Source organism: Pseudochaenichthys georgianus, chromosome 18 (genome assembly GCF_902827115.2).
Source record: "Pseudochaenichthys georgianus chromosome 18, fPseGeo1.2, whole genome shotgun sequence".
NCBI lineage: Eukaryota > Metazoa > Chordata > Actinopteri > Perciformes > Channichthyidae > Pseudochaenichthys > Pseudochaenichthys georgianus.
Window position 1 is genome coordinate 9,673,377 of NC_047520.1, and position 11,789 is coordinate 9,685,165.

The following is an 11,789-nucleotide window of genomic DNA, read 5'->3' on the forward strand; positions in this document are numbered from 1 at the left end:
TAAATACCTGTATGTGCACATGTGACGGTGCTGTTCAATTCCCTTTCTGTCTTCCCCAGTGAACCGCATAGCAAACAATGGAGTCAAACCCTTTGAGATGCTGTTCAAAGCGTCTCGCTGTGACGATGTGGACCTGATCAAGTCCTTCGCTGGGGAGTTCAAGAGCAAACTGGGAGGCATGGTGAGGAAATATTCACACACACACGTCCATCTACTTTGAATCATCTCTCAAACACATGATGTTTTCTTCTCCAAAGCTTCCCAATATTTGTAGCAGCGGTGACGTCACATGCAAGCTGGAGGTGTTGTCCCAGGGTCACTGTCTCGAGTACAACTACGACTACGAGAACGGATTCTCTATAAGTACGATGTCATGCAAAAAATAAACCCTTACCCTCATATTTTATTGGAAGCATCATTTTAGCTCATCCTTCTTCTATATCCGTGCTTTATTCATCAGCACCAGGGGGTTGGAGCAACAGCTGGGGTCCTCAAGGCGCCCAGGATTACGCCTACTTTGATTCGGGCTTTGCCACGGGCAGCCGGCACCTCGCCAAGCCGCAGCAGGACAGCAGCATGCAGCCCCACCAGCGCACCAAGAGGCACCGGAAGATCAGAGGACCCACCCGGGACCAGAAGATCCAGATCTTTTTCAACATCACAGGTAAATGAAACGTTATATGTGTTTGTTGACTTTTGCAGTGTTTTATTTTCATTTGATATCTGTGTTTTTTATAGTCAATACTATGAGTTGTTCTTTAAACTCTGTCCATTCTCCCAGCAAGCATCCCTCTGCCCCTGTCGAGGAACGACTCAATAGAGGTGGCCAATCAGAAGAGACTCCTGCGGACCCTGGAGCAACTGACCAATCGCCTGAAGCGAACGCTGGCCAGGCAGCCGCTGTCCAGTTTCCACGTTTCCTCTGAGATGATCGTGGCTGATCCCAAATCTCTGGAGAGCAGGAAACCCTCCCTGTTCTGCAGGCCGGGCTCCGTGCTCAAAGGCAGGATGTGCGGTGAGTAAAGAAAACACCACAATTCATGGGATTTAAAGAAAGTCTAATATTTCTAGAGTAGTGTTGCATTTGATCTCTTATTCCGTGTGCTTCTCCAGTCCAATGTCCGGTGGGAACATACTTCTCTCTGGAGTACCACGAGTGTGAGAGCTGCTGGCTGGGCTCCTACCAGGACCAGGAGGGGCAGCTGGAGTGTAAGTCCTGCCCCGAGGGAACCTCCACCGCCTACCTGCACTCCCGCAGCGTCGGCGAGTGCAAGGGTAAGATGCTGACACACTGTCCGAACGCCAGTCAACACTGCATTTGCAAATAACTCACAGAACATGTTTCATTTGAATATGCCTAAAACAGTTAGAATCGCTTCACACGGATCAATGCGTCCTGTGGGGCAACTATCATGCTCCTTTGGCACCACATGCAGGATAAAGAAGTTACAAATTAGTCACAAATGGTGCTTTATTTTCTTTTTTTATTTCTTTTTTACTATTTACTAAGTTTATCTTGCTGCTTTTTTGTTAGTTGTCTATTTTGTACTGACTTTTTTAATGCTGCTACTTATTTTCTCTAGCTTTGATATTTAGTTTTTATTTGAACTGCTCGCATCTTTATTTGAAATGTTCTTCCTCTTTGTCTGTACTGTCCCCTTCGCTGCAACAACTTAGATTTCCCCTCTGTGAGACCAATACAAGATTTCCCATTCATATTATTCTCTTTCCAACTATTGCTCGCCATGTGTTTGCAGGGCAGTGTAAGCCAGGTAGTAACTCCCTGAACGGCTTGGAGATCTGCGAGTCCTGCCCGCTCGGTCACTTCCAGGCCGGATACGGCGCCAGGGAGTGTCTGGTCTGTCCCGACGAGACGTCCACCGTCACCAGAGGAGCCGTGGACGAGATCGAGTGCGGAGGTGATGCAGCGCGACAGTGTGGAGTGCACTCCCTTAATGTCCTATCAACATGCCTGTTTAACTTTGGGAAGCCTTAATCATTCTTTAGTTTTTCTAAACGCTGCTAGGTAACAAAAACAAATACAATTCCAGGTGCTACGCAAAAATGTGTCTTTTGGTATTTGCCATTCATGTGCAATTATATCAGAGTGGCAATTCCAACTTGGAATTTCAGGGGATTGCCCTTTAAAGTTGGATGATTAAAGTGGAAACTGTGAATGCTTCTGCTTCTCGAGTTTCCCAGTTAAAATCGGAAAAAACTAGGCTTCAACTTTTTGGAAAAAATGTTTTGTTAAATTGTGCTATTTTCTTTTTGTTGTTGTCCTTTTTGGTGCTCCCCTCCTCTCCTCTGATCTGCTCTGCTGTCATGCAGTCCCCTGTTCGGCCGGGCAGTTCTCCCGTACCGGCCTGGTTCCCTGTTACCCGTGTCCCAGAGATTACTACCAGCCCGAAAACGGCCGCTCGTTCTGCCTCTCCTGCCCCTTCTATGGAACCACCACCGTGACCGGGGCCACCACCATCCAGCACTGCTCCAGTAAGGAACCACAACGATCACAAATCCTCACACAGACACACACAAATACAAACAAATACACACACACGCCCTCCGCTTGATTTTCAGTTTGGGGAAATCCAGAAGATCTTTGTGGTGTGGTTTTAAAAGGTAATCTCTGTTCGACGATCGATTCAGCACACCTCAAGCTCTAACTGATGAAGTCCCTTATATCTATATCTAGTCCTCTCAATAAAACAGTATTCATAAACATTTATTTTGTATTGAAAACATATATTTAGATTACACAAACTGTACTTTATTTCACTTAAATCATCTAGGTGTCAAGATGGACGAAGAAGATGTTCTTTGACAATGTTATTCCAATAATGACTGATTTAAATTAACACTAGTTGGCATATGCAGATTTTCACACAGCAGAGTTCTCTTTCAACACCATTCTGCCGTGTTGCCGTGTGAAATCAATTATCATACATTTCTACAGGGAATGCTAAGTGAAGTCAGCATGGAGCAAATCGACAGTACAAGGGACTGGTCAGTGTCTGCCGCTCGGTGACAGCTTTTCTACACTTTCAATCGTTGTTGCCATCACTCGAGTTGCTAGCTGTCTGATCTGTGTTGTGTTGATCAGACAAAGAGAGTAGGAATTACTGCACGTGTCAGGACGGGGGGAAATGGAAACAAAATGACTTTTATTGCTGTTGGAAATGAGTAATACTGCATGCCTGAAGTGGGACTGGAGGACATGCTGCCAGGATCTATAAGAATGCAGGCTTTTGTTCAAACAGACCATCTGGTAGCGAAGGGAAAGATCTTCGCTGTGTTTTTCCGACTTGTCTGAGCTTTCATTGCCTGTTTTTTCTTTGGGTGTCACCATCAGGTTTTGGCTCCAGCTTTCTTCCTAAAGAGGAGAGTGTAACTGCGGCTCCAGAGGTGGAGGTCAACGAGGACTACCAGGCAAGCAGTCAGGTGAGTCGTCTTTATCCAGGCCTAACTTACATTATGTCAAAAAAAGGATATTTTACCATAAGCATTATAGGGTCTCTGACATTTGAAATCCATCATAAGACGCCTACAGTATATTACACATGTTATAGATAAGCTAATTACTACCGCTGACTCTGTGATGATAAGAGTGTATTTTTTATTGATACGTTAGAATGAATGTAGAATTAATTGCTAAATAATTAAGTAACATTTCATCTATAACGATAGTTTTTGTTTTTAAAACAGCTTTCAACTCAAAATGTCAGCATTTTCGTTACATAATGAAATGAATAATTAACAACGTTTTTTACGAAAAAAACATATTGGACAGAAATGTGATAATAACATTTTAAAATGATGTGCAAAACATGAACTGAAGAACACACTGGACAGAGTTTAAAGCCGCAAGTATCCAGATAGTTTCTTTAAAGATATTATTATAGAGTCAAGTATGAAAGAGAAATTAATCTAGAGAACCTGAACACAAAGTACAGAAGAAATAAAAAATGCATAAAAAAAAGAACTAACATTAAAACATAACTTCCAAACAGAACAGGTGAGGAATATTCAAAACCAAAAACATGACAGACCTTTCTGATTGGCTGTTCCTGCAGGTTTTCCACGAGTGCTTCCTGAATCCCTGTCAGAATAAGGGCACATGTGAGGAAGTGGGGGCGGGATACGTCTGCACCTGCATGGCCGAATTCACAGGTAAACCACACAGATTCACCCGGTGTCATGTTTGAATATCAACAACTTTATTTAACAGTAGGAATAACACGAAAATGTGTTGTTCGTTGGTTATACTTCCTGTCGTTGCTATTTCGACATTACCAAGCTGTAACTCTCCTCTGACATTAATTGCAACCACGGTTGTGTTGTATGCAATTCTTTTATGACCATGAGTGTTTGACAGCGCCTCTGATATTTCTCTCCCAGGTGCCAAGTGTGAGATCGACATCGATGAGTGCGACTCGGCCCCCTGCCTGAATGGAGGCCTGTGTAAAGACGGGATGGGAGACTTCCTGTGTCAGTGCAAGCCTGGCTATTTAGGTAAAGATCAGTGAGGAAAAAAGTCTCAATTGATAAAACACAGAAAGATTGTCAAAGGATTTGAACAACAAATGTCAGCTTGATTGAGCATCAGCATGAGCTCCTGTTGGTTTAGCTTCACATTTGTCCTCTTATGCAACAGGAAAGCAACTGATTCAAGCACACACGTTATCTTTTAACCACACACTGTACTGTATCCCACCTTTGTGCTTATAGTCAATCTGTTATTGACTATCTGAACTGTTGCCCCCGTTTGTGTCAGGCTCTCTGTGCGAGGCGGAGGTGAACGAGTGTCTCTCCTCTCCCTGTCTGAATGAAGGAGTATGTGTGGACGAGGTCAACAAGTTCGCCTGCAGCTGTGCCAGCGGCTTCACCGGTAGGCAATCAGTTCCTCGGCACAGCAGACACATCTTCTTCTTCATCATTGGTTCCAACCTGCTGCTTTCTTTCTTCCCCGTAGGGTCTCGTTGTGAGCTGGAAATAGACGAGTGCCTCTCCAGCCCCTGCCTGAACCAAGGTGTGTGTGACGACCTGACGGGGGGGTACTCCTGTAACTGTGCCGTTGGTTTCTCGGGGGATCGCTGCGAGGTCAACGTCGACGACTGTTACAGCGCGCCCTGTCTGAACGGAGGCTCGTGTCTGGATGCTGTAAACTATTTCAGGTATTAACAATTCTGATAGGAAGCAGCTCTATGCATTTGTAACTCCCTGTAAGTCCTCTTTTCATCTGTAGCTTGAAATGTATCATCTTTAATATCTGAGGCGCGATGTCCTGAGTCACCTTCATGCATCATTTTGAATATCAGGTGATTTCAACTAAACCTTTTCAGATGCATCACAGTCATAGAGAGACTTAAATGATGAGGTCAATGTTTTAAAAATAGATAACAACCATGGGAATACGACTTTAAATTAAAGACACAACTTATTTCAATGTCTTTACACATCTCTCATCTGCAATCATTTGTTATAAATGATGAATGTGAGACACTGAAAATCCTTAAGAAAGAGCTCTGTGTTTATATCAACTGCTTTCAAAGGACAGCTCCGTGGAAAGCATGTAATTGGACCGTGTGTTCCCGCCCTCTCTCAGGTGTCAGTGTGTGGAGGGTTACCGTGGTTACCTGTGCGAGGTGGACGTTGACGAGTGCGACCCGAACCCCTGTGTGAACGGGGCGAGCTGCATGGACGGCCGCGGCTCCTTCACCTGCCGCTGCCTGCCTGGGTTCAACGGGACCAGGTGTGAGACAGGTACTATAGGACAGACGACACATCACCATGGAGACCTTTTGTTTATTTTTTAAAAAACAGTTTCTTTATTGTTTTAGCTTATATAGACAATATATAAGACAAAAAACATCCACAAGACGTAACAAAATGAAGTTCATTACAAGTCACATAAATGAAATAAATACGTTAAATTAACTTCACAAACACGTGTAGGCAGATATGAAAGGCTTTTATCCTTCTCCCAGCAGAGGAACATTAATCATCTCCTATTAGCTGACCCTCTCTAGATCCGCATATTCCAGATAGTTAAGGAAAGGGCCCTATACTTTTTTAAATAGTTCTTGTTTCCCTTTAATTGAATAGCTTATGTTCTCTAACGAGACACATGCAGACAGTTCTTTTAGCCATTTACCAATACTTGGACTGTTGACATGTTTCCATGAAAGTGCTATCATGCGTTTTAAAAGATTTGTTCTCTCTTCCTTATGTTGTGTTCTTTTGGGTAACTTCATGATTAACTGCAATGATGAAATCTCTTCTATCATACATTTGACCTCTTCCCAAAACGTTATTATCTTGGTACTCACCATGGAGATGTCGTATTGTTACAAAGTGAATTGATACAAGAAGGACGAGAAAATTGTATCTACTTTATAAATGCTTTTCTGTCCCATCAGAAATGTCCCCGGCTTTCAACCTGGACTTTGAGGTGTCTGGTATCCACGGTTACGTAATGATGGATGGAGGGATGCCGGCGCTGACAGAGATCACCTGCACCTTTTGGATGAGGTCGTCGGACACCACCAACTACGGCACGCCCGTCTCCTACGCTGTGGAGGGCAGCGACAACGCTTTCCTTCTCATCGACTACAACGGGTCAGTGATGTTTACAAATGATAAGCGCACAATAAATGATTATCCTCTTTTTGTTAACCTTTTTACGACTAATGCTTTCTTTCTTGTTCATTAAATCCTTTATTAACATCTAGATTTACTATTTATTACATTTGTATTTAACTATAAATGCCTAAATGCACCTTATATGTATATGCTTCTAAATGTGTACCTTATAAAAGATATTTATTCATTTATACGCTGTGTACATTTCTACAGCAATGTTCTGTCATGTGAATTCGTTGAAACCTCATGAAGTTTTTTACTCCTTCTGGTTGGATGCAAACTACATTTCGTTGTATTCTGTGCAATGACTCTCTCTGACCCTTTCCCTCCCCTTCTCCAGGTGGGTGCTGTATGTGAACGGTAAGGAGCGGATCACAGACTGTCCTGCGGTGAACACGGGTCAGTGGTACCACATCGGGGTGTCCTGGAGGAGCTGGGACGGGGACTGGAGAATCTACATCAACGGGAAGCCCTCGGACGGAGGCAAAGGCCTGTCAGTCGGCACCACTATCCCAGGTGTAGTGCTATCCCCCACCTCCTCTCATTCTGCAACAACAATAGTCTCATTCCTCCAATAAAAACAATGATTGATGTCTTTGTTTCTGTACAAATCTAGCTTCTCATATTCAACTCAGTAAGAAGAATAGTTTCTCAGTGAGTTGGGTTTAACCTCTGACCTCCAACATGTGTCCTGTAGGAGGCGGGGCACTGGTGTTAGGTCAGGATCAGGATCAGAGGGGCGAGGGCTTCAACCCCGTCGAGTCCTTCGTCGGCTCCATGAGCCAGCTCAACATCTGGGATCGTGTTCTCACACCTCAACAGGTACATGAAATCCTTCGTGTGAATATTAATGCGACCTGATTTTTCTTATTTGATACGCACTGATCTTCCCCTCCTCTCCTCTGTAGGTTAAGGTCCTGTCCAGCAACTGTCCCGCCTCCCATGTGTCGCACCGAGGGAACGTCTTAGCCTGGCCAGACTTCCTCAGCGGTGTGGTGGGCCGAGTCAAAGTAAACCTCAGCAGTGTGTTCTGTGCTGGTGAGAGAGGCGCTACAAAACCATACATTAGCATCACTGATAAAGTTACTGTGGAGATCATGAAATCCAATCTATTAAATCTATTAAACCAATAGGTGTCAGCATACTCTTAGTGTGATTGAACTAATGCTCTGGGGTCTTTAATGTTAAGTTAAGACTTAATTGAGGGCTTTTTACTGAGAGCAATGGCCTCAATTTGAAAGATATACCTGAAATGGATGTGCACAATGTTTTGGAATAAGATTCTTTTAGTTACTATGCCGAAACCCTAAACCCCCCCAAAACCTGTTCCCTCCAGATTGCCCCAAGCTGGAGAACGCAGTGCCCCACCTGCACGTCTCCACAGTGGAAATGAGTCCGGGGGCCCAGGTGCAGCTGTCCTGTGATCCCGGCTTCTACCTGCGGGGGGAGCCCGTGCTGCAGTGCCAAAACAAAGGAGAGTGGAGCCATCCTCTGCCCAGCTGTGAACGTAAGGGGCTGACACACACACTGCTGTCGGATTTGAATTGCAAATGTGTCCTACCGTATGTTTTATCACTTAACTGAATAAATGTTTGCTTCTTTCTGTGTCTGATGTACAACAAAGCAGATTCCTTGTATGTGTAAACCTCCTTGGTAATAAACCCGTTTCTGATTCTGATGAGAAAAGCTAAAAAACAAAGTCATTTAAAACATGTTCCACTTGCTGGATTTGGTTATATGTTAGGGAGGTAGAGAGCCTTCTAGAGAGTTTCTCAATAGTATTCCTCCTCTGTGTGTGTCACAGGAGTGTCCTGTGGGTCCCCGCGTCCTCTGGAGAACGGCTTGTTTCAGGGAACAGACTTCCAGGCCAGCAGCTCTGTGGTCTACCAGTGTAACGCTGGCTTCTACCTGCTGGGAGACACCAAGGTGCACTGCAGCAACAGTGGCAAGTGGGGAGGAAACCCACCAGCCTGCCTTGGTACTTAATTACATAACATTATATCTTTTTAAATCAGTGATATATTGGAAAGAAAATCACTTTTGATTTGTTGACGTATTACATTCTTCTATGTGTGTGTGTCCAGATGTGGATGAGTGTGCTCTGGGATCTGACTGTGATGAACACGCTAGTTGTCATAATACAGACGGCTCCTACACCTGCACCTGCATCCCCCCGTACAGTGGAGATGGCAAAAACTGCACAGGTAACAAGACGCAGGTCCACAAGCATTCATGTTGGAGAACAAAGACACTGTGAACCATGTTACCTGTCCATTTATAAATCAATGTATTACATGTGTGTTTGTTTGGTTTCCCACCAGCACCAGTGAAATGTAAGGACCCAGGGACTCCAGAGTTCGGTCACAGAGAAGGCAGCAACTTTCTAATGCGCGGTGAGGTCCTTTATGGCTGCGAGAGCGGCTACGAGCTGATGGGCCCGTCCCGCCTCCTCTGCCTGGAGACAGGAAGCTGGGACCATGCTGTCCCGTACTGCAGAGGTAAGGGGTTCGGTGGTCATGCCACGCCATCATAATGCAGCAGCTGTGTTGTATGTTTTCAGTTGAAAATGTGTCTTCACAAAATGTAGGTCGGATGCATTGTCCTGAACAAAGTTACAACCAATACAAAGTGAATTCCTGTTTGAATAACGTTTGATAATAAACCACAGTGGGCGGCTGTTTCGCTTGTTGTGTGATCCCTGATTTGACCACAAAAGGACACATTTGAAATGAGAACATTCCTGTAACATAAAGCCATTACATAACTATTTGTTGTTATACAATCCACCACAGAGTGGTGGATTGTATAACATATTGTATAACATATTGTATAACATATACATATAACATATTGTATAACATATTGTATGGATTTCAAAATAGAAAAGTGTTTCCCCCGATGAGTCAGTCATCCCACATTGGCTGTTGATCGTAATAATGAAAGTGAAGTGATCACAGTTAAAGGGGACACTGTAATATATCTGAGTTATACAAAGCAGCTGCATGATGTTCTCTGCAGTGTTATGTCTTCAATGTCTGAAATAGATAAGACAGACTGTCTCCTTAAATGTGGGGGTGGAGTTTGAAAGGGAAATGTGTAATCCTGTGTTTCTGGAGCCTTTACACGTGTGGCTACTTTCATTTAGGATTTTTTATGTTTCTCTTGTAACTATTATTTTATGGAAGTGTAAAATGTAATCACTAAAGTATCCCTTTAATTGCTTCTCCCCTTCATTTCCTAATGCCACTCAGTCACACCACCTTGGCTTCTATCCATTGAAACACTTTCCTATGGGCCTCTCTCATCCTATCAAATGTCAAATGTAATGCATTATTCCTACAAGATGTCTCTGATCCACATCCCATCAATAACACTGACAGGCGTCGGTAAACATGTCTCTCCTTATGGCAATGTGTACGGAGGTTATTTTCTTTTTAGATTAGGCAATATGATGTTTCTCGTGGTACATTCAAATGATTACTTATCTTCTGTGTCGCCCTGCAGCTCTATCCTGCCCGCTGCCGTCCGTCCCAGAGAACTCCGTCATGACGGGAAACAACTTCACCTATGGAAGCAAGGTGACTTTCAGGTATCATTTGCTTCCCCGTGTTGTAATGATCACAGCAGGAAAAGGTGTTACAAACGTGTACATTATACGCTTGTAGTTTCTTACTGACCTCTCTGTTTGTTTTCCTTCTTCTCAGCTGTAACAATGGCTTCCTGCCTCAGATCCCTTACGAGTTCCAGTGTCTCGCGGATCTGAGGTGGAGCGGGACGCCGCCTGCCTGCCACCCAGTGTCCTGCGGAGGGCCTCCGAATGTGGGGAACGCCGACTACACCCTCACCACAAACACATACAAGTCCACTGTCACATACACCTGTGCTGAGGGATACAGGTATGGGTACACTACTGTTAGTTAGCTGCACTGTTTAGTGTCACCTCTACTCACGTTTGATTTATCATCATATTTAGTGTTTGTGCATGTAAATGGTCTGCAAAAGGCTAAATTCCCAAAGTTCCCTCCAGAGGGAGTTTCTCTTCCACACACTCCCCCTCCTCCCCTGCCTGAAACGCCTCCATTGGACTCCTTTGTTTACTTCCGAAACACAGTGACATCACTATGAAACACTCACACTCCTATTGGCTAGCGCTCAAATCACATTGTGGGTGTTTCTCAATGTCGAGAACGCTTGCTTGGTAGCACATGTCTTCGAGTCACTTGCTTCAGAAGCGAGGCAAGAATCCTTCCTGGCATTCGGAAAACGAAGAGTGGAACAGGCTAGCAAGTGTGCAGGTGTGCGTCATATGAGAGGCCACGCCTTACATTTTCCGCCACAGATTTTGTGAAATTAGTCCGTGCGCAAAGCATTGTGGGGATTTTAAGACCGCAGAGTCTACACATGTGCAGCCTCGAAATTTCTCGCTACGAAGTACGCCGGGCTCGGTAGAATTCCAAGTATGCTGGACATTGGAACAGTCCTTCGGCGGCACTCGATGACGTAGTATGCTTGAAATAGTGGCTCTGGAGCAGCCTTCCTCGACATTGAGAAACACCCAGTAAGTGAAAGGCTAAGGGGCGGGACATCTCTAAGTGGTTGATCAATCAAAACAGAGCTGGCCATCTAACCAATCAGAGCAGAATAGACTCTCGTTTCAGACAGAGGGTGAAAAGAGGTGCTGCAAATTAGCATAATAGGTCCCCTTTAAGTTTAAATACAACTGAAGTAAAAGTACAATTGTTGTATTAATTATATTTGCAGAGTCAAAAATGTTTTTTTCCTTTACACATAACTACATAACTACAATGCAGTTGTGACCTAAAATGTAATTGTGAGCTCCATTTGATGCTCTGTGTAAATGTGTAACATCATGTCATCATGCTTTGATGTATCCATCTCTGTGACACTTTGATTGCAGTAGAGTGAGTGTGTTAACTAGATACTGTGTGTTACTGCGAAGACCACAGGGCTCCGTGGAGGTGGTGTGTGAAGCGACAGGAGAGTGGAGCCGGCCCACCCCCCGCTGTGTGAACGTCCTGTGCAGCGAGCCCCCCAGCCTGAAAGACGCTGTGACTGTAGGAGAGATCTTTGAGCTGGGAAACAAGGTGCACTATGTCTGCAAAGAAGGGTAAATGTGGTTCAAGTCT

General features: G+C 44.3%; 1 protein-coding gene across 3 annotated transcripts in view; it reads left to right on the top strand.

The window, feature by feature from the left end:
• Positions 1-11,789, top strand: part of svep1 (sushi, von Willebrand factor type A, EGF and pentraxin domain containing 1) — a 78,817-nt gene that overhangs the window by 55,669 nt on the left and 11,359 nt on the right. For all 3 annotated transcript variants that reach the window (XM_034105544.2, XM_034105546.2, XM_071206570.1), the window contains 24 exons: positions 60-181; positions 258-363; positions 461-664; positions 782-1,015; positions 1,114-1,275; positions 1,758-1,919; positions 2,332-2,493; positions 3,353-3,441; positions 4,074-4,170; positions 4,399-4,512; positions 4,775-4,888; positions 4,973-5,174; positions 5,606-5,763; positions 6,420-6,618; positions 6,983-7,158; positions 7,340-7,464; positions 7,551-7,680; positions 7,979-8,149; positions 8,447-8,620; positions 8,727-8,846; positions 8,964-9,140; positions 10,147-10,231; positions 10,347-10,538; positions 11,603-11,770. In XM_034105544.2, coding sequence (XP_033961435.1) covers positions 60-181; positions 258-363; positions 461-664; positions 782-1,015; positions 1,114-1,275; positions 1,758-1,919; positions 2,332-2,493; positions 3,353-3,441; positions 4,074-4,170; positions 4,399-4,512; positions 4,775-4,888; positions 4,973-5,174; positions 5,606-5,763; positions 6,420-6,618; positions 6,983-7,158; positions 7,340-7,464; positions 7,551-7,680; positions 7,979-8,149; positions 8,447-8,620; positions 8,727-8,846; positions 8,964-9,140; positions 10,147-10,231; positions 10,347-10,538; positions 11,603-11,770 — 3,643 coding nt within the window. The remainder of the gene's footprint in view (positions 1-59; positions 182-257; positions 364-460; positions 665-781; positions 1,016-1,113; positions 1,276-1,757; positions 1,920-2,331; positions 2,494-3,352; positions 3,442-4,073; positions 4,171-4,398; positions 4,513-4,774; positions 4,889-4,972; positions 5,175-5,605; positions 5,764-6,419; positions 6,619-6,982; positions 7,159-7,339; positions 7,465-7,550; positions 7,681-7,978; positions 8,150-8,446; positions 8,621-8,726; positions 8,847-8,963; positions 9,141-10,146; positions 10,232-10,346; positions 10,539-11,602; positions 11,771-11,789) is intronic.